This window comes from Orcinus orca, chromosome 3 (genome assembly GCF_937001465.1).
Source record: "Orcinus orca chromosome 3, mOrcOrc1.1, whole genome shotgun sequence".
NCBI classification, from domain to species: domain Eukaryota; kingdom Metazoa; phylum Chordata; class Mammalia; order Artiodactyla; family Delphinidae; genus Orcinus; species Orcinus orca.
In genome coordinates this window covers 19,992,421-20,018,708 of record NC_064561.1, presented here as the reverse complement: position 1 = coordinate 20,018,708, position 26,288 = coordinate 19,992,421, and the positions used below count along the sequence as shown (strand labels likewise).

Here is a 26,288-nt window from a genome sequence, read left to right as displayed (position 1 = left end):
ATCTACAAAACAATTCCTGGAACTATTAAGTAATTATAGTAAGGTTATGGTACACAAGGTTAGTATAAAGTGGCCAATCACATTCCATATACCAGCAATGAACAAGTGTGATTTGAAATGTAAAACACAATAGCACTTACATTGGTAATGAAATAATGTACAAGATCTATAAGGAAAACTAGAGAACTCTAATGAACAAAATCAAATAAGAATTAACTAAATAAAGGGATATTCCATGTTCATGGATAGAAAGACTCAGTAATGTCAAGATATCAGTTTTTCGCAACCTGATCTGTAGATTCAATGCATTCCAAATCAAAATTCCAACAAGTAATTTTGTGGATACCAACAAACTTATTCTAAAGTTTATATGGAGAGGGCAAAAGATCCAGAATAGTCAACACAATATTGAAGAAAAAGGACAAAGTTGGAGGGCTGATGTTACCTGACTTTAAAACCTACTATATAAAGCTACAGTAATCAAAACAGTGTGGAATTGGTGAAAGAATTCTGGTCAATGGAACAGAAGAGAGAGCCCAGAAATAGACCCACATAAATATAGTTGCCTGATTTTTACAAAGGAGCAAAGACAATACAATGAAGCAAAGGGATTATCTTCAACAAATGTAGCTAGAACAACTGGACATTTCATATCCCAAAAACTGAATCTAGACAAAGATCTAACACCATTCCCAAAATTAACTCACTGGATCATAAACTGATACGTGAAACACAAAACTATAAAAGTCCTAGAAAATAACATAGAAAACCTAGATGACATTAGGTATGGCAATAACTTTTTAGATTATATTTAAAGGCATGATCCAGGAAAGAAGTAAATAAGCTGGATGTCATTAAAATTAAAAACTCCTGCTCTGCAAAAGACAATGTTGCAAGAATAAGAAAACAAGCCACAGACTGGGAGAAAATATTTGCAAAAGACATATCTGATAAAGGACTGTTATCCAAAATATACAAAGAACTCTTAAATCTCAACTGTAAGAAAATAAACACAACTAAAAAGTGGGCCAAAGACTTTGACAGACAACTCACCAAGATGATATACAGAGCAAATAAGCATACGAAAAGATATTCCACATCATATATCATCAGCAAAATGCAAATTGAAAAAAGGAGATATCACTGCACAACTACTAGAATGTCAAGTTCTGGAACACTGACAACACCAAATGCTGGTGAGGATATGGAGTAACAGGAACTCTCATTCATTGCTGGTGGGAATGCAAAATGGTATAGCCACTTTGGAAGAGAGATTGGTGCTTTCTTATAAAACTAAATATACTCTTAGCATACTCAGCAATCATGTTCCTTGGTATTTACCCAAAGGAATTAAAAACTCATGCCCACCCCAAAACCTGCAGAGAGATGTTTATTCCAGCTTAATTGCCCAAACTTGGAAGCAACCAAATGTCTTTCAGTAGGTGAACAGATAAATAAACTATGGTAGAGCCAGACAATGGAATATTATTCAGTGCTATAAAAAAAAAAAAAAGATTTACCAAAGCTTGAAAAGACACAGAGGAAACTTAAATGCATATTATTAAGTGAAAGAAGCCAATCTGAAAAGGCTATATACCGTTTGACTCCAACTACATGACATTCTGGAAAAGGCAAAACTACGAAGACAGTAAGAAGACCAGTGGTTGTCACAGATTGGCAGGGGAAGTAGGGTAGGGATGAATAGGTGGAGCACAGAGAATTTTTAAGGCAGTGAAAATACTGTTTGATACCATAATAATGGATACATATCATTATATATTTCTCAAAACCCATCAAATGTATAACACCAAGAGTGAACCCTAGTGTAAACTACAGACTTAGGATGATTATAATATGTCAATGTAGGTACATCAATTGTAACAAATCTATCACTTTGATAGGAGAAGTTGATAATGGAGGAGGCTATGTATGTGTAAGGCTATGTATGTGTGAGGCTATGTATGTGTGAGGCAAGAAATCTCTACCTTGTCCTCAGTTTTGCTGTAACCTAAAACAGCTCTAATAAAATGAAGTCTTAATGAAAGTTATACACACACACACAAATACAGGCTGAGAATTTTCCAAAGTAAATAGAGATCTCAAATCAGACCTCAAATCACAGATCCAAAGACTATCAAGAAAAATACATTCCATGACCCCAACAAAAAATTCATACCTAAATATTATATTCAAACTGGTAAAAAAAACAAAGATACAGACTACATTGAAGGAAGCCAGAGAGAAAAACATGTTACATTCAAAAGAACAAAGATGAGGATTAAAGCCAACTTCTCATTAAAAACTCTGCAACCAGAATATAATAAAGTGACATCTTGAAAATGATGAAAGAAAAAACTGTCAAACCATATCCTATAGCCATTTCTCAAAAATGAAGGAGATTCAATCTACAACTTTCAGTAAAAAGGAGAACTAAGCAGAACATCAAGTAAACAGAAGACAAACAACACTATAATCCAACCAGACCAAATAGATATCTACAGAACACTCTATCCAACAGTTGCAGAATAAACATTTTCCTCAAGTGCACATGAAATATTCTCCAGGATAGAACATATGATGGTGATAAAACAAGCCTCAACAAACACAGAAAGATAAAAAACACACAAAGCATGTTTTCCAACATAATGAGTGAAATTATAAATAACAGAAGGAAGAAATTTGGGGAATGGACAAATACGTGGAAATTAAATAAAACACTAAGTAACCAATGGGTGAAAGAAAAAATTACAATGGGAAAGTAGAAAATACTCTGAGATGAATGAAAATGAAAGTATGTCTTAAAAACTTAAACGATTTAGCTAAAGCAATACTTAAAGGGAAATTTACATCTATCTAATGCCTATATTAAAAAAGAAAGATCTCAAACAAATAACCTAAACTTCCACCTTAAGATACAGAAAAAAAAGAGTAAACTAAACCTAAAGAAAGTAGAAAATAAACAAAATAATAGAGGAGAAATTAATTTAAAAAATAGTAAAACAAGAAAAATCAATGAGATGAAAAGTTGGTTTTTGAAAACTAAAAATATTGGCAAACTTTGAGTTAGATTTGAGCAGGGGGAAAAAGAAGACTCAAATAACTAAAAGCAGAATGGCAGTGAAGACATTACTAACAAATACAAAAATAAAAGCAAACTGCCAAAGCTGACTTGTGAAAAAATATAAAAACTGAACAGAACTACAACAGATAAGAAACTAAGGACTTCCCTGGTGGTGCAGTAGTTAAGAATCTGCCTGCCAATGCAGGCGACACGGGTTCGAGCCCTAGTCCAGGAAGATCCCACATGCCTCAGAGCAACTAAGCCTGTGTGCCACAACTACTAAGCCTGCACTCTAGAGCCCACACGCCACAACTACTGAAGCCCACGCGCCTAGAGCCTGCGCTCCACAACATGAGAAGTCACTGTAATGAGAAGCCTGCACACCGCAACAAAGGGTAGACCCCGCTCACCACAACTAGAGAAAGCCCACAATGAAGACCCAGTGCAGCCAAATATAAATACATTAAAAAAAATTGAATTAGTAATCAAAAACTATCTACAAAGAAAAGCCTAGGCCCAGATGGCTTCACTGGTGAATTCTGTCCAACAATTAAAGAAAAATAATATTAAATCTTCACAATCTTTTCCTAATATAGAACAGGAGGGAACAATGTTCAACTCATTCTATGAGGCCAGTATTAGTCTGATACCAAATCCAGACAAAGACATCACAAGAAAACTACAGAACAATATCTCTTATGAATGTAAATGCAAAAATTCTCAACATAATGTTAGCATACCAAATCTAGAAGTAATATAAAAAGATTACACACTATGACAGAGTAGAATTCATCCCAGGAATGGAAGGTTGACTTAACATATGAAAATCAAATACACCAAACTGACAAAAGACAAAACCCATATGATCATCTCAATAGACAAAGAAAAAGCATTTGACAAAATTCAACACCGCTTCATGATAAAAACATTTTTAAATGGTTATAAATGGTTAAAGTAGTATATTTTATGTTATGTGTATCTTATAATAAAAATATTTTTAATAAGCAAAGAAATGACCAATAGGCACATGAAAAGATGCTCAACAGGGCTTCCCTGGTGGCACAGGAAAAAAAAAAACCTCAATGAGATACTATTTCACACCCACTAGGATGGCTGTAATGGGGGAAAAAAGAAAAAGGAAAATAACTGTTGGCAAGGATATGGAGAAACTGGAACTCTCATACGATGCTGGTGGAAATGTAAAATGGTGCATCCATTTTAGAAAGCAATCTGGCAGTTTCTCAAACAATTAAATATTGAGTTACCATATGACCCAGGAATTCCACTCCTAGCTATATTACTCAAGAGAAATGGAAACATACAGCCACATAAAAACGAGTACTTGAATGTTCACAGCAACTTTAGTCAATAACCAAAGAGGAGAAACAACTCAAATATCCATCAAATGATGACTATATAAACAAAACATGGCACAGCAATATAGTGGAATAATATCTGGCAACAAAGGAATGAAGTACTAATATATGCCAAAACACAGATGAACCTGAAAAAATTAAGTACAAAAACCAGTCATGAAAGACTACATATTATATTATTCCATTTATATGGAATGTCCAGAATACGCAAATCTATAAAGACAGAAAGTAAATTAATAGTTGCTTAGGGCTGGGTGGGATGAGGGCTTTGGGTTATTGGATAAGTGTATAGGGTTTCTTTCTGGAGTGATGAGAACATTCTAGAATTAGACTGTGGTGATGGTTACACAACTCTGTTAATATACTAAAACCCACTGTATATTTCAATGATGAAAGTATTATATGATGAATAAATTGAGTGAGTTGTATCTCAGTAAAGCAATTACCATAAAAATGGAGAAATACATTTTCAGACAAAAATAAAATAGAGAATTAATTGGTCTACATTAAAATAAGTGATAAAGGAAGCTCTTCCAGCAGAAAAAACATGATACTGGACAGAAACTGGGACCTACACAAAGAAATAAAAAGCCCTTGATGGCACAAATAAAGGAAAATATGGAATTGTTTATTTCTTACTTCCATTCCTCTGAAAGTCATTTAACTATCTAAAGCAAAATAGTATCAATGTATTGTGTGCTATAATATATGCAAAAGTAAAACGTATGGTAAAAATAACACAAAGGAGGGTAGAAAGGAATCAGGAGTCTTTATATTAGGGAGTCTTTATACTACGTGTAAAACAATATGACATTATTTGAAAGTAACTGTGATTAATTAAACATGTATACTGTAAACTCTAGAGGAACCACTAAATATTTTTTTAAAGAGATATATGGTAAGTAAATAGTAGAAATTAAATGGAATCATGAAATAATACTCAACAAATTCAAAAAAAGAACAGAAAAAGAAGGAACAATTGGAACAAATAAACAGCTTTCAATCCAATTACATCAATAATTACATTAAATATAAACGTAAAGGACAATTAAAAAGACTGAAATTGTCAGGCTGAATTTTAAAAAAAATTTAAAAGACTAAGACTGGGAAAAAAAGCATGACACAATTATATAAAAACGTGAAACACAGACAGCAAGCAAACAACTATCAACAGTCTACCAATGGTGACAAAAACCTAACTATCAATTGATAAAGATTACTGCACCTCAAAAAGTAACTATTATCAATAATTCTCAAGACTGAAAATAACTTCAGTACATTCAACAGATCTAACCATAGTGACAGCCACCTCTAGATATAACACAATGATTTAGCAACAACAACAAAAATTATGGTTAATTTTATAAGGCTGAGAATTATACCTTAAATCACCAAAATTCAAATTAACAGTGAAAAAAATCCTTCTTTACCTTCAATCAACTGTTGTAATAATTTCAGCTAGTTATCATAGTTTTGAAAACTTCACTGAAATAAACATCTCACATGACATTAAAATGCAAAAATATAGTAATTATTAAACGACTTCACAATTGAGTAACAAAGTCAGAAGAGAAAAAACTTCCAACAAAGGATTTTTCTGATACTGTGATTTATAATAATAAATATGTACCTAATCTTTGCCCCTGGTCCTGTCACAGAGCTCCTAATTGGAATTTGGAATTTCCTCAATGAAAAGAGCAATAAAGGTGTCTTTTGTTATTCGTAACAATCCCCTCTTCGACACACCAGAGACTATGTTAATGAACTTACTTTTAGAAAGCCCCTAAGGATGGGGGCTGGTCGCCAGGGGGAACCAACCAAGGTATTAGAGGATTAGAACTTTCATTCCAACTCCCCAACGTCCAAGGAAGGGAGAGGGGCTGGCTGGAAGTTGAACCAATGGTCAATGATTTAATCAACCATACCTGCATAATGAAGCCTCCATAAAAATACCTGAACGACAATGTTTGGTGAGCTTCCAGGTTGGTGAATATGTGTGTGTACTGGAAGGATGACATACCTGGACAGGACATGGAGATCCTCACCCCTTTTCCTATATCTTGCCCTATGCATCTCTTCCATCTAGCTGTTCCTGAGTTATACACTTTATAACAAACCAGTCATCTAATAAGTAAACTGTTTCCCTGAATTCTGAGAGCCATTTTAACAAATTAATCAAACCCAAGAAAGGGGTCATGGGAACCTCTGATTTATAGCAAGTCAGTCAGAAGCACAGGTAACAACCTGGAATTGCAACTGCCGTCTAAAAGAAGGGGTAGTCCTGCAGAATTAAGCCCTTAACTTGTGGGATCTGAGAGTGTCAGATATCCTTAAATTGTAGGGCACCCAGTGTCTGCCAGAGAGCTGGAGAACCGCTTGGTGTGGGGGAAAAAAAACCCTACACATTTGATGACCAGAGTGAAGTGTTAAGAATACGGGAAACACACAGAAGAGTTTTTCCCTAAAAACTTTAATGAACAAAAGAGTAAAACACACCATTATTGGAGCCACTAAGTGACTTTCTAAGTGTTATCTGCATGTTATTGATGAGGAAACAGAGGTAGGCTGAAAGTAGTGGCTTGCCTAAAGTCCACACAGTAAGGTGGAGCAAGGATTCAAATCCAAGTGTGCCTAACTCTGAAGGTCACATTTTTAATTTCAACATTGTCTTTAATAAGTCATTTATATATGCTATAGGTTAATTGTGATCCCCACAAATTTTAATGGAACCCAGAATTAACAGGAAGCACACACAACCTTATTCAGAGAAACCTCTTCCTAATGAAGAAACCAGTGTCAGGTCTATGATTGTTGTAATTTCGAAACCATTCTCAACACAAAAATGAAAACATACGTGCAATTTTTCTTTTAGCAAAACACTTTGCTCTATTCAACTGTTTTGTCTTCATTTTCTGCAATCCATTCTCCTCCTTTGGTTCCTGTTGCAAAACAAGAAATATGATCAGGGTGACTGCCATTAAAAGTAGTACTCTTTCTACCTCCTCTACAGCCAACAGAGGCCACTGAGCCTCTGAAGAATCAGTGGTGGTTTTAAATGTTCAAAGAAAACATCAGAAAAAGATTCTTACGGTAGAAAAAGGAAAATGTAGACTCAGAACCGATAAAAATTAAAAATCATAACATACTGACATAATTATCTGTCATATACAAGCTCATGTAAAACTGGTCCATCTGCAAAATACCAGCAAGTACGCATTCAAGTTCAGAGAAAGCTTGATTCAAGGTTTAAAAATCAATAATAGGGCTTCCCTGGTGGCGCAGTGGTTTAGAGTCCGCCTGCCGACGCAGAGGACACGGGTTTGTGCCCTGGTCTGGGAAGATCCCACGTGCCGCGGAGCGGCTGGGCCCGTGAGCCATGGCCACTGAGCCTGCGCATCCGGAGCCTGTGCTCCGCAATGGGAGAGGCCACAGCAGTGAGAGGCCCGCGTACCGCAAAAAAAAAAAAAAAAAATCAATAATAAAGTTTAAACTCAGTGCAGAGTCACTTATTTTAAATCAGTACTTTAAAAAGCAACAGAACTGAGGAAAAGTATGCAACATATTTATCAGATAAAGGGCTAATTTTCCTTATATATAGAGCTCTTATAAATCAATACAGAGACCAATATTTAACCTCCTCCCATAGACAAAGAATATGATAAAACACTTCATAGAAAAACATACACAAGGGGCTCATAAGTATGTAAATCGTAACAATTATATAGATACTTTTTTAAACCTATATTAATAGTAAATATGAAAATGTTTTATAAAACATTTATTGTGGGGAAACAAGTACTTTCATACCACTGATGGAATACAATGGATGCAAATCATTATTTTGTGTACCTGGAACTAATACAGCATTGTATGTAAATTATACTTCAATTACTGTGTGTGTGTGTGTGTGTGTGTGTGTGTGAACACTGGGAGGAAATGCATCAAAATGCTAATGGTCGGACCTCCTTGGTGGTCCAGTGGTAAAGAATCTGCCTTGCAATGCAGGGGACGCAGGTTCAATCCCCGGTCAGGGAACTAAGATCCCACATGACGTGGGGCAGCTAAGCCCTTGTGCCACAACTACTGGGATCACGTGCCTGCCTCAATTACAGCCCATGTGCTGCAAACTACAGAGCCCACGCGCTCTGGAACACGCGTGCCACAACGAGAGAAGAGAAAACCTGCACACCACAACTAGAGAGAAGCCCACGCACCACAATGAAGAGCCCACACACCACAACAAAAGATCCCACGTGCCTCAACAAAGGATTGTGCATGCCACAACTAAGACCCAACGCAGCCAAAAATAAATTAAATAAATAAATAATAAATAAATCTTTAAAAAATAATTTAAAAATGCTAATGGTGGTTATGTCTAGAGGGTGGGGATTATGGGTGATTATCATGTTTTAGTTTAGGCTTCTATGTATTTCTAATTGCCTGCAATTAGGTATTACTTGTAAAATCAGGAAGAAAACAATAAACGTCATTAAAAATGAATAAAAAAGAATACAGACAAAGGTGATCCAATAAATGTATAATTGGGGTCTCTAAAGAAGAAAACAAAACAATGAAAAAGACTAACATAAACACTATAATCAAAAAAAAATTTATAAGGGAGAAAACACCTGAATCTACAAACTGAAAGTATATACGAGTTACCTGGGAAAATGGACCCTGAACAGTCAATTTCCAGACATATACTAATATACCTATCTCACCCAAGAAAAATTTTTAAAGCATGCAGACTAACAAAAAGGTCTAATTACTTACCAAAAAAAGGAAAACAAACTGGACTTATGAAATGCAACATACAAAGCAAAAAAACAAGGCGGCCGCATTTTAAAGAAACTCAAGGGAAAAAATATTTTTTTAAACCAAGCATTTTGGATTCCAACAAGCAGTCTTTCAGATATCAAGATTATACAAAAACAGTATCAAACACATAAGAACTCAGGAAATACTATACTCACAAGGCCTACCTGTCAAATCTAATTAAAAACAAGCACTATTCAACTAAAAAATGATTTTAGAGAAACTTGGCAAAAGAACTGATAGTGAATATTTAATATATTAAATTTTGGAACTAAGACTAAAAGTACAGGTGAGAACAGAAAAAAAGCATGTAAATATTATATGCAGAAATGATGCAACTAATAAATGAGAGAAGACAGAAGTGGAAAACAGAATAAGTTCATTGACTATTGCATGCACTATAAGTGAAAGTCAAAGGATACTATTTACAACTGACAAACCAGATCATAGAAAGCTAAATTTTTAAAAATAAGGAAGAAAGGAGCTATAAAAGTCATTAATATAAGATAAACTCTGGGCTCCCCTGGTGGCTCAGTGATTAAGAATCCGCCTGCCAATGCAGGGGACACAGGTTCGAGCCCTGGTCCGGGAAGATCCCACATGCCACGGAGCAACTAAGCCCATGCACCACAACTACTGAGCCTGCGCTCTAGAGGCCACGAACCACAACTACTGAAGGCCATGCACCTAGAGCCCGTGCTCCGCAACAAGAGAAGCCGCCACAATGAGAAGCCCATGCACCGCAACAAAGAGTAGCCCCCACTCGCCACAACCAGAGAAAGCCCATGCGTAGCAACGAAGACCCAACGCAGTCAAAAATAAATTAATTAAATAAATAAATTGAAAGAAAAAAAGATAAACTCTAAAACAAAAAACAAAATTATAGAAAGAATAATTCCTGTAACATGGAAGTGAGTATCTGTTACCAGTGGGGGGTGAGGGAGGGAGGGAGGTAAAGGAGATGGGAAGAAATTTTATTTTTAAATATTGTACAAAGATGTAAAACTATACTTTCCAATATGTTAAAGTCAACTTAATCTAGGTTTCATAAGCATGTTAAAATAATTCATATTTCAATAAAGGGCAAACACCTGTATGAAGATTCTTGAAAAAATCATGGAAAATGCATTTTTTAATATGGAGTTTTACATAAGAGAACATGCATTAATATAAAGCAACATTATCCAACAATATTAATTTTCTGCCCTACTTCACTTTCTCTGAGCCCTCTTGATATATATCATCAATTGGAAAACTCTATCAACTGTGTTTGGTTATTTGCATACAGTGTGACACTTTGATGTTTTATTCATCTGCTTGAAATGGAATTATTTTCCCTAAAAATAAATAAAACAAAAAACATATACCGAAAAATATGCCTAAAGCAGAGCACCAAAAATCAAAGAATACAGAAAAAATATATATAGTGAATATAACAGAATCTAAGAAAATTCAACTCAAAGCTATATATAAGAGACCGTGTTCCAGAAAGAACACAGCCATTCTGGATCATAAGGTGATCCAGAATGGCTGAAAATGAAAGGTCTAGAAGATAATGGTAATCACCTAAATCTGAATCTCTCCACGTATCATCCCAGAAAAAACCGCAAGACCAATAAGGACCAGAAATAACACCATCTATGACCAATGCCTTCAGCATTATTAGGAGACAAAACATACCACAAACTTCAAATAACCAGCGAGCAGAGAAATAAACAACAAATTCTAACAGAGCTCCCACTGCGGTTGCAAGTCTGTGAGTACACAGAACAAAGAAAGGGAAGGCTTAAGAGACTCCATGAAAAATAAGAAAAAGATGAAAAACTGAAAGCACAGACAAAATCACCTTCAGAATTAGTGTCCCACACTAAGGCCAAACACTGGTCCACGATGTGGTGCTTCACACAGTCAGCTACATTTTAAAGGGCTTGAAAGTGAGAGGAACAAAAGTGGCAACCACAGAGATGCACTGCTACTGGAAAAGAGGGAGATACACAAAGAAGAGGTGGTACCCCTCAGATTCATGGAAGAAAAAGAAAGGAGGAAAAAAAATGAAGGGTCCTGAAGAAAAAAACTGAAACATGCCAACCTCTCCTCCCCACCCTCCCAAGTACATTAATATCAACAATAACATCCATAAAAGAAACTGTACTTCACTAGACTGAAGTACGCTAAAGTGACAAAAGGGAAGCTTTTGTCCAGGAAATGATAAGAATAAAAGAAGAAATTCCAAACTAAGCAACTATAAAACAAAAACACAAGATGCAAATAAAAACATTTCAGTTTATGAACATTCTCCTCTAATCACCAACCCAGAAAAAGAAATTAACACATTCCAAACAAATTTGAAAGAATCGTCTCCAGGTTAAGAAAAACCTAGAATCAGAAATTTAAAACTCAGAACATAAACCGACAAAAAAAGGAATAAATGAAATGAAAGTTGATAAAATTCGGGAAAAAAACTGAAAACAGATAAAACCATCTCAAAAAATAAAAATGGGTCTCCAAAGAAAAACTATACAAGTAAAAATCTAAAAGAGTCACTGAAGAAATACAAAAAAACAATGAGAAAATGAAGGGACTAACCTATAGCAGGGGTGCCCAACACCCGGGCCGTGGACCGGTACTGGTCTGCGGCCTGTTAGGAACCAGGTCGCACAGCAGGAGGTGAGCAGCAGGCGAGTGAGTGAAGCTTCATGTGCCCGTCACCACTGCTCACACTACCGCCTGAACCATCCCCCGCCCACCCTCCCACCCCCCGGCCATGGAAAAATTGTCTTCCACAAAACAGGTCCCTGGCGCCAAAAAGGCTGGGGACCACTGACCTATAGGATAGAGCAGAGAAAAGAACAAAATGAAAATAGGTATGCTACATTTCACATAAAAAGAAGTGGAATTAAGAAAACATGAATGGGCTTACTTTTGCTTTAAAGCAATGTAAGAATAAAAAAGAAATCAATAAAATTGGTTATCAACAGGGGTGAGGGATGTAGAATAGGGAGTACAGGATGGAAAAGCAAGATAATTTCAGTATATCTTTCTCTACAGACTTAATTTGTTCAATAAAGCTTCCTACATAATGCAAACTGCTTACATAATGCAAAAATAAAATTAAATCAACAAGAATGGGAAGAAAACTAAAAAGCAATGCACAAACAATCAGTTGGACGGTACATTTTAAAGTACCTCAAGAACTTATTAAATATAAAAGGTCTAAACACATTGGTTTATAAAAAGAGACTGTCAGCCTGTATAAAATTAGAAAGATCAAACTCTGTGCTACCTACAAGAAACCCAAATAAAACATAAAGACATAACTAGGTTAAAAGTTAAAATACCAACAAATGGTGCTGGGAAAACTGGATACACACGAGCAAAAGAAGGAACTTAGACCCCTATCTTATACCATACACAAAAGCTAATACCACAAAATGGATCAAAGACCTAAATATAAGTGCTAAAATTTTAAAACACTTAGAAGAAAACACAGGGGAAAAGCTTCATGACACTGGATTTGGCAATGATTTTTTTGGTTATGACACCAAGGCACAAGAAACAAAAGAAAAAAATAGATAAACTGGACTAAATTTAAAACTACTGTGCATCGGGGATTCCCTGGTGACGCACTGGTTGAGAGTCTGCCTGCCGATGCAGGGGACACGGGTTTGTGCCCCAGTCCGGGAAGATCCCACATGCCACGAAGCGGCTGGGCCCGTGAGCCGTGGCCGCTGAGCCTGCGCGTCCGGAGCCTGTGCTCTGCAACAGGAGAGGCCACAACAGTGAGAGGCCCGTGTACCGCAAAAAAAACCAAAAAAAACCCTACTGTATATCAAAAGATATCAACAGAGTAAAAAGGCAACCTATGGAATGGGAGAATATATGTGCAAAACATATATCTGACAAGAGGCTAAGGAGAATATATGTGCAAAACATATATCTGACGAGGGGCTAACTATCCACAACATATAAAGAACTCCTACAATTCAATGACAATGTAAATATACTTACCCTAAAAATTGTTAAAATGGTAAATCTTATGTTATATATATTTTACCACTACACACACACACACAAAACATCTCATACTATACACAAAAATTAGCTCAAAATGGAACAAAGACCAAATCATAAGCACTAAAATTAAAAAACTCTTAGGAATCAACTTCATGACTTTATATTTGGCAATATATTCTCAGATATGATACTAAAAGCATAAGCAACCAAAGGGGAAAAAACAGATAAGCTGGACTTCATCAAAATTTAAAACTGTTGTGCATCAAGAAACATTAAGGAAGTGAAAAGACAACCCCAAAAATGAAAGAATATATTTGCAAATAATATACCTGATAGGAGGTTTAATATGCAAAATATTAAAAAGACCACCGAACAACAAAAAGACAAACTGCGCTGTATAAATGGACAAAGGCCTTGAACAGACGTTGCTCCAAAGAAGCTATACAAATGGATAACAAGTACAAAAAAGATTCTCAAGCTCATCAGCCATTAGGGAAATGCAAGTCAAAACCACAATAAGAAACCACTACACACCCACTAGGGTGGTTATGATAATTAAATATTAAAAAATAACAAGTGTTATCAAGAACATAGAGAAACTGGAATCCCAGTACATTGTTGATAGAAATGTAAAACAGTGCAGCCGCTGTGGGGAAAAAAAGGAATGAAGTACTGTTACATGCCACAATATGGATGAACCTTGAAAACATATGTTAAGTGAAAGAAGTTAGTCACAAAAGCCCACATATTGTATGATTCCATTTATAAGACACGCCCAGAATAGGCAAACACATAGAGACAAAGAGCAGATGAGTGGTTGCGTAGGGCTGGGAGTTTGGGGTGAAAAGGACAATGACTGCTGATGGGAACTGGTTTCTTTTGTAATTAATGAAACTGTTATAAAATTGATAGTGGTGATAGTTGTACAACTCTATGAACATACTAAGAACCAAGAATTATACTTTAATTTAGTGAATTATATAATATGTAATTTTATCTCAATAAAACTGACTATGGAAACATATTAGGATAGCTAGGCAATACTGAGGGGCCACTTGAGGTTTGTGGTCTTAAATATAACATGAGCACTGTTGTGCTCCTTAGGTAGGGACACATAATAGGTGGAGAATTGGATTTAACCAAAATTGGGGTTTCCCAGGGAGTACAGTAGAAATTAGAAATAAGTTGAGAGAAACAGAAGCATGTGGAGGCTAAACAATATGCTACTAAACAACCAAGGAATCACTGAAGAAATCAAAGAGGAAATCAAAATATACCTAGAGACACATAAAAATGAAAACATGACAATTCAAAACCTATGGGGGCAGTCGTTCACAAGCTGAGGCGCTGGCACAGCCGTTTCGCCCTGGCAACTCTGGTCTGAAGTGCTGGGTGTGAGGCCTCTTCATGCAGTATCCTGTGAGCAAGTGAAATTAGATGAAGCACAAAGGAAAAAAAGGTAAAATTCTGCAGGAAATCTTGCAGTCTGGCAAGGATATTTTAACTGCTCCTCAGATATTCTGGAGCCTTCATTCCCTGGTTTCCACTGACCCCACTAAAAAGAGCTCATTGCTGCTGGACACAATTACCATTCCACGAGGGGAAGACCGTGGAAGAGTAAGACACGGAGACCACCTTCTTCCCCACAGATACACCAGAAATACATCTACACGTGGAACAACTCCTACAGGACACCTACTGAACGCTGGCAGAAGACCTCAGACCTCCCAAAAGGCAAGAAAGTCCCCACGTACCTGGGTAGGGCAAAAGAAAAAAGAATAAACAGAGACAAAAGAAGAGGGACGGGACCTGCACCAGTGGGAGGAAGCTGTGGAGGAAAGGTTTCCACACACTAGGAAGCCCCTTCGCGGGCGGACACTGCGGGTGGCAGAGGGGGAAAGCTTCGGAGCCGCGGAGGACAGCACAGCAACAGGGGTGCGGAGGGCAAAGCGGAGATATTCCCGCACAGAGGATCGGTGCCGACCGGCACTGACCAGCCCGAGAGGCTTCTCTGCTCACCCGAGGGGGGGGGGGGGGCGGGGCTCGGGGCTGCGGCTCGGGCTTCGGTCAGAGCGCAGGGAGAAGACTGGGGTTGGCGGCGTGAGCACAGCCTGCAGGGGATTAGTGCACCACGGCTAGCCGGGAGGGAGTCCCGGAGGAAAAGTCTGGACCTGCCGAAGAGGCAAGAGACTTTTTCTTCCCTCTTTGTATCCTGGTGCGCGAGGAGAGGGGATTAAGAGCGCTGCTTAAAAGAGCTCCAGAGACGGGCCCGAGCCGCGGCTAAAAGCGTGGACCCCAGAGACGGGCATGAGACGCTAAGACTGTTGCTGCCACCACCAAGAAGCCTGTGTGCGAGCACAGGTCACTATCCACACCCCGCTTCCGGGAGCCTGTGCAGCCCGCCACCACCAGGGTCCCGGGATCCAGGGACAACTTCCCCGGGAGAACACACGGCGCGCCTCAGGCTGGTACAACGTCATGCTGGAGTCTGCTGCCGCAGGCTTGCCCCCCACTCCGTACCCCTCCCTTCCCCCGGCCTGAGTGAGCCAGAGTCCCCGAAGCAGCTGCTTTTTTAACCCAGTCCTGTCAGAGCGAAGGACAGACGCCCCTCCGCTGACATACACGCAGAGGCGGGGCCAAATCCAAAGCTGAGCCCCTGGGAGCTGTGCGAACGAAGAAGAGAAAGGGAAAATCTCTGCCAGCAGCCTCAGAAGCAGCGGATTAAAGCTCCACAATCAACTTGATGTACCCTGTATCTGTGGAATACATGAATAGACAACGAATCATCCCAAATTGAGGAGGTGGACTTTGACAGCAAGATTTATTATTTTTTCCCCTTTTCCTCTTTTTGTGAGTGTCTATGTATATGCTTCTGTGTGAGATTTTGTCTGTATAGCTTTGCTTCCACCATTTGTCCTAGGGTTCTGTCCTTTTTTTTTTCTTTTTAAAAAAAATTGTCTTTCTTAATTATTTTTTATTTTAATAACTTTATTTTATCTTCCTTCCTTAATTCTTTCTTTCCCTCCCTCCCTCTCTCTCTTTCTTTCTTTCTACTTTTTCTCCCTTTTATTCTGAGCCTTGTAGATGAAAGGCTCTTGGTGCTGCAGCCAGGAGTCACTACTGTACCTCTCAGGTGGGAGAGCCAACTTCAGGACACTAGTGCACAACAGACCGCCCAGCTCCATGTAATATCAAACAGCGAAAATCTCCCAGAGATCTCCATCTCAACACCAGCACCCAGCTTCACTCAACGACCAGCAATCTATAGTGCTGAACACACTATGCCAAGCAACTAGCAAGACAGGAACACAACCCCACCCATTAGCAGAGAGGCTGCCTAAAATCATAAGTCCACAGACACCCCAAAACACACCACCAGACATGGACCTGCCCACCAGAAAGAAACGATCCAGCCTCATCCACCAGAACACAGGCACTACTCCCCTCCACCAGGAAGCCTACACAACCCACTGAACCAACTTTAGCCACTGGGGACAGACACCAAAAACAACGGGAACTACGAACCTGCCGCCTGCAAAAGGGAGACCCCAAACACAGTAAGATAAGCAAAAGGAGAAGACAGAAAAACACACAAAAGATGAAGGAGCAAGATAAAAACCCACCAGACCTAACAAATGAAAAGGAAATAGGCAGTCTACCTGAAAAAGAATTCAGAATAATCATAGTAAAGATGATCCAAAATCTTGGAAATAGAATAGACAAAATGCAAGAAACATTTAACAAGGACCTAGAAGAACTAAAGATGAAACAAGCAATGATGAACAACACAATAAATGAAATGAAAAATACTCTAGATGGGATCAATAGCAGAATAACTGAGGCAGAAGAACGGATAAGTGACCTGGAAGATAAAATAGTGGAAATAACTACTGCAGAGCAGAATAAAGAAAAAAGAATGAAAAGAACTGAGGACAGTCTCAGAGACCTCTGGGACAACATTAAATGCAACAACATTCGAATTCTAGGGGTTCCAGAAGAAGAAGAGAAAAAGAAAGGGACTGAGAAAATATTTGAAGAGATTATAGTAGAAAACTTCCCTAATATGGGAAAGGAAATAGTTAATCAAGTCCAGGAAGCACAGGGAGTCCCATACAGGATAAATCAAAGGAGAAATACGCCAAGACACATATCAATCAAACTGTCAAAAATTAAATACAAAGAAAACATATTAAAAGCAGCAAGGGAAAAACAACATATAACACACAAGGGAATCCCCATAAGGTTAACAGCTGATCTTTCAGCAGGAACTCTGCAAGCCAGAAGGGACTGGCAGGACATATTTAAAGTGATGAAGGAGAAAAACCTGCAACCAAGATTACTCTACACAGCAAGAATCTCATTCAGATTTGATGGAGAAATTAAAACCTTTACAGACAAGCAAAAGCTGAGAGAGTTCAGCCCCAACAAACGAGCTTTACACCAAATGCTAAAGGAACTTCTCTAGGCAAGAAACACAAGAGAAGGAAAAGACCTAAAATTACGAACCCAAAACAATTAAGAAAATGGGAATAGGAACATACATATCGATAATTACCTTAAATGTAAATGGACTAAATGCTCCCACCAAAAGACACAGATTGGCTGAATGGATACAAAAACAAGACCCATATATATGTTGTCTACAAGAGACCCACTTCAGACCTAGAGACACATACAGACTGAAAGTAAGGGGAAGGAGAAAGATATTTCATGCAAATGGAAACCAAAAGAAAACTGGAGTAGCAATTCTCATATCAGACAAAATAGACTTTCAAATAAAGACTATTAGAAGAGACAAAGAAGGAAACTACATAATGATCAAGGGATCGATCCAAGAAGAAGATATAACAATTGTAAATATTTATGCACCCAACATAGGAGCACTTCAATACATAAGGCAAATACTAACAGCCATAAAAGGGGAAATTGACAGTAACACATTCATAGTAGGGGACTTTAACACCCCACTTTCACCAATGGACAGATCATCCAAAATGAAAACAAATAAGGACACACAAGCTTTAAATGATACATTAAACAAGATGGACTTAATTGATATTTATAGGACATTCCATCCAAAAACAACAGAATACACATTTTTCTCAAGTGCTCATGGAACATTCTCCAGGATACCTCATAACTTGGGTCACAAATCAAGCCTTGGTAAATTTAAGAAAATTGAAATCGTATCAAGTATCTTTTCCAAACACAACGCTATGAGACTAGATATCAATTACAGGAAAAGATCTGTAAAAAATACAAACACATGAAGGTTAAACAATACACTACTTAATAACGAAGTGATCACTGAAGAAATAAAAGAGGAAATCAAAAAATACCGAGAAACAAATAACAATGAGACAGAACGACCCAAAACCTATGGGATGCAGCAAAAGCAGTTCTAAGAGGGAAGTTTATAGCAATACAACCCTACCTTAAGAAACAGGAAACATCTCGAATAAACAACCTAACCCTGCACCTAACGCAGTTAGAGAAAGAAGAACAAAGAACTCCCAATAATAGCAGAAGGAAAGAAATCATAAAAATCAGATCAGAAATAAATGAAAAAGAAATGAAGGAAATGATAGCAAAGATCAATAAAACTAAAAGCTGGTTCTTTGAGAAGATCAACAAAATTGATAAACCATTAGCCAGGCTCATCAAGAAAAAAAGGGAGAAGACTCAAATCAATAGAATTAGAAATGAAAAAGGAAACGTAAGAACTAACACTGCAGAAATAAAAAAGATCATGAGAGATTACTACAAGCAACTCTATTCCAATAAAATGGACAACATTTTAGAAGAAATGGACAAATTCTTAGAAATACACAACCCGCCAAGACTGAATCAGGAAGAAATAGAAAATATGAACAGACCAATCACAAGCACTAAAATTAAAACTGTGATTAAAAATCTTGCAACAAACAAAAGCCCAGGACCAGATGGCTTCACAGGTGAATTCTATCAAACATTTAAAGAGCTAACACCTATCCTTCTCAAACTCTTCCAAAATATAGCAGAGGGAGGAACACTCCCCAACTCATTCTATGAGGCCACCATCACCCTGATACCAAACGCAGACAACGATGTCGCAAAGAAAGAAAACTACAGGCCAATATCACTGATGAACATAGATGGAAAAATCCTCAACAAAATACTAGCAAACAGAATCCAACAGCACATTAAAAGGATCATACACCATGATCAAGTGAGGTTTATTCCAGGAATGCAAGGATTCTCCAATATACGCAAATCAATCAACATGATACACCATATTGACAAATAGAAGGAGAAAAACCATATGATCATCTCAATAGATGCAGAGAAAGCTTTCGAGAAAATTCAACACCCATTTATGATAAAAACCCTGCAAAAAGTAGGCACAGAGGGAACTTTCCTCAACATAATAAAGGCCACATATGACAAACCCACAGCCAACATTGTCCTCAATGGTGAAAAACTGAAAGCATTTCCACTAAGATCAGGAAGAAGACAAGGTGGCCCACTCTCACCACTCTTATTCAACATAGTTTTGGAAGTTTTAGCCACAGCAATCAGAGAAGAAAAGGAAATAAAAGGAATCCAAATCGGAAAAGAAGAAGTAAAGCTGTCCCTGTTTACAGATGACATGATACTATACATAGAGAATCCTAAAGATGCTACCAGAAAACTACTAGAGCTAATCAATGAATTTGGTAAAGTAGCAGGATACAAAATTAATGCACAGAAATCTCTGGCATTCCTATACACTAATGATGAAAAATCTGAAAGTGAAATCAAGAAAACACTCCTGTTTACCATTGCAACAAAAAGAATAAAATATCTAGGAATAAACCTACCTAAGGAGACAAAAGACCTGTATGCAGAAAATTATAAGACACTGATGAAAGAAATTAAAGATGATACAAATAGATGGAGAGATATACCATGTTCTTGGATTGGAAGAATCAACATTGTGAAAATGACTCTACTACCCAAAGCAATCTACAGATTCAATACAATCCCTATCAAACTACCACTGGCATTTTTCACAGAACTAGAACAAAAAATTTCATAATTTGTATGGAAACACAAAAGACCCCGAATAGCCAAAGCAATCATGAGAACGAAAAATGGAGCTGGAGGAATTAGGCTCCCTGACTTCAGACTATACTACAAAGGTACAGTAATCAAGACAGTATGGTACTGGCACAAAAACAGAAAGATAGATCAATGGAACAGGATAGAAAGCCCAGAGATAAACCCACGCACATATGGTCACCTTATCTTTGATAAAGGAGGCAGGAATGTACAGTGGAGAAAGGACAGCCTCTTCAATAAGTGGTGCTGGGAAAACTGGACAGGTACATGTAAAAGTATGAGATTAGATCACTCCCTAACACCATACACAAAAATAAGCTCAAAATGGATTAAAGACCTAAATGTAAGGCCAGAAACTATCAAACTCTTAGAGGACAACATAGGCAGGTCACTCTATGACATAAATCACAGCAAGATCCTTTTTGACCCACCTCCTAGAGAAATGGAAATAAAAACAAAAATAAACAAATGGGACCTAATGAAACTTCAAAGCTTTTGCACAGCAAAGGAAACCATAAACAAGACCAAAAGACAACCCTCACAATGGGAGAAAATGTTTGTAAATGAAGCAACTGACAAAGGATTAATCTCCAAAATTTATAAGCAGCTCATGCAGCTCAATAACAAAAAAACAAACAACCCAATCCAAAAATGGGCAGAAGACCTAAATAGACATTTCTCCAAAGAAGATATACAGACTGCCAACAAACACATGAAAGAATGCTCAACATCACTAATCATTAGAGAAATGCAAATCAAAACTACAATGAGATATCATCTCACACCAGTCAGAATGGCCATCATCAAAAAATCTAGAAACAGGGACTTCCCTGGTGGTCCAGCGGATAAGACTCCGCGCTCCCAATGCGGGGGACACGGGTTTGATCCCTGGTCAGGGAACTAAGATCCCACATCCCACATGCCACACGGCGCGGGCAAAAAAAAAAAAAAAAAAAAAAAAAAAATCTAGAAACAATAAATGCTGGAGAGAGTGTGGAGAAAAGGGAACACTCTTGCACTGCTGGTGGGAATGTGAATTGGTACAGCCACTATGGAGAACAGTATGGAGGTTCCTTAAAAAACTACAAATAGAACTACCATATGACCCAGCAATCCCACTACTGGGCATATACCCTGAGAAAACCATAATTCAAAAAGAGTCATGTACCAAAATGTTCATTGCAGCTCTATTTACAATAGCCCGGAGATGGAAACAATGTAAGTGTCCATCATTGGATGAATGGATAAAGAAGATGTGGCACATATATACAATGGAATATTACTCAGCCATAAAAAGAAACAAAATTGAGCTGTTTGTAGTCAGGTGGATGGACCTGGAGTCTGTCATACAGAGTGAAGTAAGTCAGATAGAGAAAGACAATTACCGTATGCTAACACATATATATGGAATTTAAGAAAAAAAAATTGTCATGAAGAACCTATGGGTAAGACAGGAATAAAGACACAGACCTACTAGAGAATGGACTTGAGGATATGGGAAGGGGGAAGGGTAAGCTGGGACAAAGCGAGAGAGTGGCATGGACATATATACAGTACCAAACGTAAAATAGATAGCTAGTGGGAAGTAGCCGCATAGCACAGGGAGATCAGCTCGGTGCTTTGTGACCACCTAGCGGGGTGGGATAGGGAGGGTGGGAGGGAGGGAGACACAAGAGGGAAGAGATATGGGAACATATGTATATGTATAACGGATTCACTTTGTTATAAAGCAGAAACTAACACACCATTGTAAAGCAATTATACTCCAAAAAAGATGTAAAAATAAAAAAATTTTTTAAAAGAAATAATTTCAACAGATGCCTACCTATAATAAATATAATAAATTTATATAATTCATATAATAAAACTTAAATGGGTGGAATCAAAAAAAAAAAAGATTCCAAAACCTATGGGACACGACAAAAGCAGTTTTAAGAGGGAAGTTTATACCAATGCAAGCTTACCTCAGGAAACAAGAAAAATCTCAAGAAACAACCTAATCTTACACCTAAAGCAACTAAAGAAAGAAGAACAAACAAAACCCCAAGTTAATAGAAGGAAAGAAATCATAAAGATCAGAGTAGAAATAAATGAAATAGAGATCAAGAAAACAGAAAGATCAATGAAACTAAAAGTTTTTTGAAAAGATAAACAAAATTGATAAACCTTTAGCCAGACACATCAAGAAAAAAAGGGAGCGTGCTCAAATCAATAAAATCAGAAATGAAAAGGAGAAATCACAACTGACACAACAGAAATACAAAGGACCATAAGAGACAACTTACGACCAACTATATGCCAAAAAAAATGGACAACCTAAAAAAAATGGACAAATTCTTAGAAAGATACACTCTCCCAAAACTGAACCAGGAAAAAATAGAAAATATGAACACACCAATTAAAAGTACTGAAATTGAATCTGTGATTTTAAAACTCCCAACAAACAAAAGTACAGGACCAGATGGCTTCACAGGCCACTTCTTCCAAACATTTAAAGAAGAGTTAACACCTATCCTTCTGAAGCTACTCCAAAAAACTGCAGAGGAAGAAACACTTCCAAACTCATTCTATGAGGTCACCATCACCCTGATTCCAAAACCAGACAAAGATAACCACAAAAAAAGAGAAAATTACAGGCCAATATCACTGATGAACATAGACGCAAAAATCCTCAATAAGATACTAGCAAACTGAATGCAACAATACATTAAAAGGATCATATACCACCATCAAGTGGGATTTATCCCAGGGATGCAAGGATTTTTCAATATCCACAAATAAACCAATGTGATACACCACATTAACAAATTGAAGAATAGGGACTTCCCTGGTGGCACAGTGGTTAAGAATCCGCCTGCCCATGCAGGGGACATGGGTTCGATCTGTAGTTCGGGAAGATCCCACATGCCACGTAGCAACAAAGCCCATGTGCCACAACTACTGAGCCTGCGCTCTAGAGCCCGCATGCCACAACTACTGAAGCCCGAGAGCCTAGAGCCTGAACTCCACAACAAGAGAAGCCACTGAAATGAGAAGCCCACACATGGCAATGAAGAGCAGCCCCCGCTCGCTGCAACTACACAGAGGTCACATGCAGCAACGCAGCCAAAAGACCCAATGCAGCCAAAAAAAAAAACCAACGAATTGAAGAATAAAAACCATATGATCATCTCAATAGATGCAGAAAAAGCTTTTGATAAAATACAACATCCATTTATGATAAAAACTCTCCAGAAAGTGGGCATAGGGGAAATCTACCTCAACGTAAAAAAGGCCACATATGACAAACTCACGCTAATATCATATTCAATGGTGAAAAACTGACAGCATTTCCTCTAAGATCAGGGAAGAGACAAGGATGTCCACTCTCGCCACTTTTTATTCAACATGGTTTTGGAAGTCCTAGCCACAGCAAGCAGAGAAGAACAAGAAATAAAAGGGACCAATTTGGAAAAGAGGAAGTAAAATTGTCACTCTTTGCAGGTGACATGATGCTACACATAGCAAATCCTAAAGACACTACCAGAAAACTACTAGAGCTCATCAACGAATTCAGTAAAGTTGCAACATACAAAATTAATACACAGAAATCTGTTGCATTTCTATACACTAACAACAAAAGATCAGAAAGAGAAATTAAGGAAACAATCCCATTTACCATCACATCAAAAAGAATAAAATACCTAGGAATAAACCTACCTAAGGAGGCAAAAGACCTGTACTCTGAAAACTGTAAGATGCTGATGAAAGAAATCAAATAAGACACAAACAGATGGAAAGTTATACCATGTTTTTGGATTGGAAGAATCAATATTGTCAAAATGACCATACTACCCAAGTCAATCTACAGATTCAATGCAATCTCTATCAAACTACCAATGGCACTTTTCACAGAACTAGAACAAAAAACTTTTAAATTTGTATGGAAACACAAAAGACCCAAAGCAATGTTGAGAAAGAAAAACGAAGCTCAAGAAATCAGGGTCCCTGACTTCAGACTATATTACAAAGCTACAGTCATCAAAACAAAATGGTCCTAGCACAGAAACAGAAATATAGATCAATAGAACAGGATAGAAAGCCCAGAAATAAATCCACTCACCTATGGTCAATTTATCTATGACAAAGGAGGCAAGGATATACAATAGAGAAAAGACAGTCTCTTCAATAAGTGGTGCTGGGAAAACTGGACAGCTACATGTAAAAGAATGAAATTAGAACATTCTCTAACACCATACACAAAAATAAACTCAAAATGGAATAAAAACCTAAACATAGGACCAGATACCATAAAACTCCTAGAGTAAAATATAGGCAAGATGCTCTTTAACATAAATTGCAGCAATATCTTTCTGGATCCACCTCCTTGAGTAATGAAAATAAAAATAAACAAATGGAACCTAATTAAACTTAAAAGCTTTTGCACAGCAAACGAAACTATAACAAAACGAAAAGACAACCTACAGAAAGGGAGAAAATATTTGCAAACGATGCAACCAACAAGAGATTAATTTCCAAAATATACAAACAGCTCATATAGCTCAATATCAAAAAAACAAACAACCCAATCAAAAAATGAGCAGAAGACCTAAATAGACATTTCTCCAAAGAAGACATACAGAAGGCCAAAAGGCAGATGAAAAGATGGTCAACGTCACTAATTATTAGAGAAGTGCAAATCAAAAGTACAATGAGGGGGACTTCCCTGGTGGCGCAGTGGTTGAGAGTCCGCCTGCCGATGCAGGGGACACGGGTTCATGCCCTGGTCCGGGAAGATCCCACATGCCGCAGAGCAGCTGGGCCCACGAGCCATGGTCACTAAGCCTGCGCGTCCGGAGCCTGTGCTCCGCAACGGGAGAGGCCACAACAGTGAGAGGCCCGCGTACCGCAAAAATATAAAAAGTAAAAAATAAATAAAAAGTACAATGAGGGGACTTCCCTGGTGGTCCAGTGGTTAAGAATCTGCCTTGCAATGCAGGAGATCCAGGTTCGATCCCTGGTCAGGGAAACAAGATCCCACATGCTGCGGAGCAACTTAAGCCCACACACTGCAACTACTACTGAGCCCAGTGCTCTACAGCCGACATGTCACAACCAGAGAGCCCTTGTGTCACAACACCTGAGCCTGCGTGCTCTGGAGCCTGTGCGCCACAACTAGAGAGAAGCCTGTGTGCTGCAAAGAAAGATCTTGCATGCCACAACGAAGATCCCGCGTGCCACAATAAGGCCCAATGCAGCCAAATAAATCAAAAAAAAAAAAAAAGGACAGTGAGGTATCAACTCACACCGGTCAAAATGGCCATCATCAAAAAGTCTACAAATAAATGCTAGAAAGTGTGTAGAGAAAAAGGAAGCCTCCTACAATGCTGGTGAGAATGTAAATTGGTACAGCCACTATGGAAAAGTTTGGAGCTTCCTTAAGAAACTAAAAATAGAGCTACCATATGATCCTGCAATCCCACTCCTAGACATATACCCAGAGAAAACCCTAATTTCTAAAAGATTCATGCACCAAAATGTTCACTGCAGCACTATTTACAATAGCCAAGACATGAAAGCAAACTAAATGTCCATCGACAGATGAATGGATAAAGAGATGTGGTATACACACACACACACACACACACACACACACACACACACACACACAATGGAATATTACTCAGCCATAAAAAAGAATGAAATAATGCCATTTTCAGCAACATGGATGGACCTAGAGATTATCATACTACGTGAAATAAGCCAGACAAAGATAAATATCATATTACATTGCTTATATGTGCAATCTAAAACAAAAAAAAAACCAGACACAAGTGAACTTATTTCCAAAACAGAAAGAGGCTGACAAACACAGAAAACAAACTTACGGTTCCAAAAGGGAAAGGGGGGTGGAGGAGGGATAAATTAGGAGCCTGGGATTAACATATACACAATACTATGCA

At 37.8% G+C, this 26,288-nt stretch overlaps 1 protein-coding gene across 7 annotated transcripts in view; it reads right to left on the bottom strand.

Moving 5' to 3' along the window:
• The window catches only part of UIMC1 (ubiquitin interaction motif containing 1), a 138,521-nt gene that overhangs the window by 80,715 nt on the left and 31,518 nt on the right, over positions 1-26,288 (bottom strand). For 6 of the 7 annotated variants that reach the window (XM_012538637.3, XM_049707080.1, XM_033414895.2 and 3 more), the window contains one exon: positions 7,292-7,376. The exons of the other annotated variant lie outside the window; for it this stretch is intronic. In XM_012538637.3, the coding sequence (XP_012394091.1) occupies positions 7,292-7,376 (85 nt within the window). The remainder of the gene's footprint in view (positions 1-7,291; positions 7,377-26,288) is intronic. 7 annotated transcript variants of the gene reach the window in all.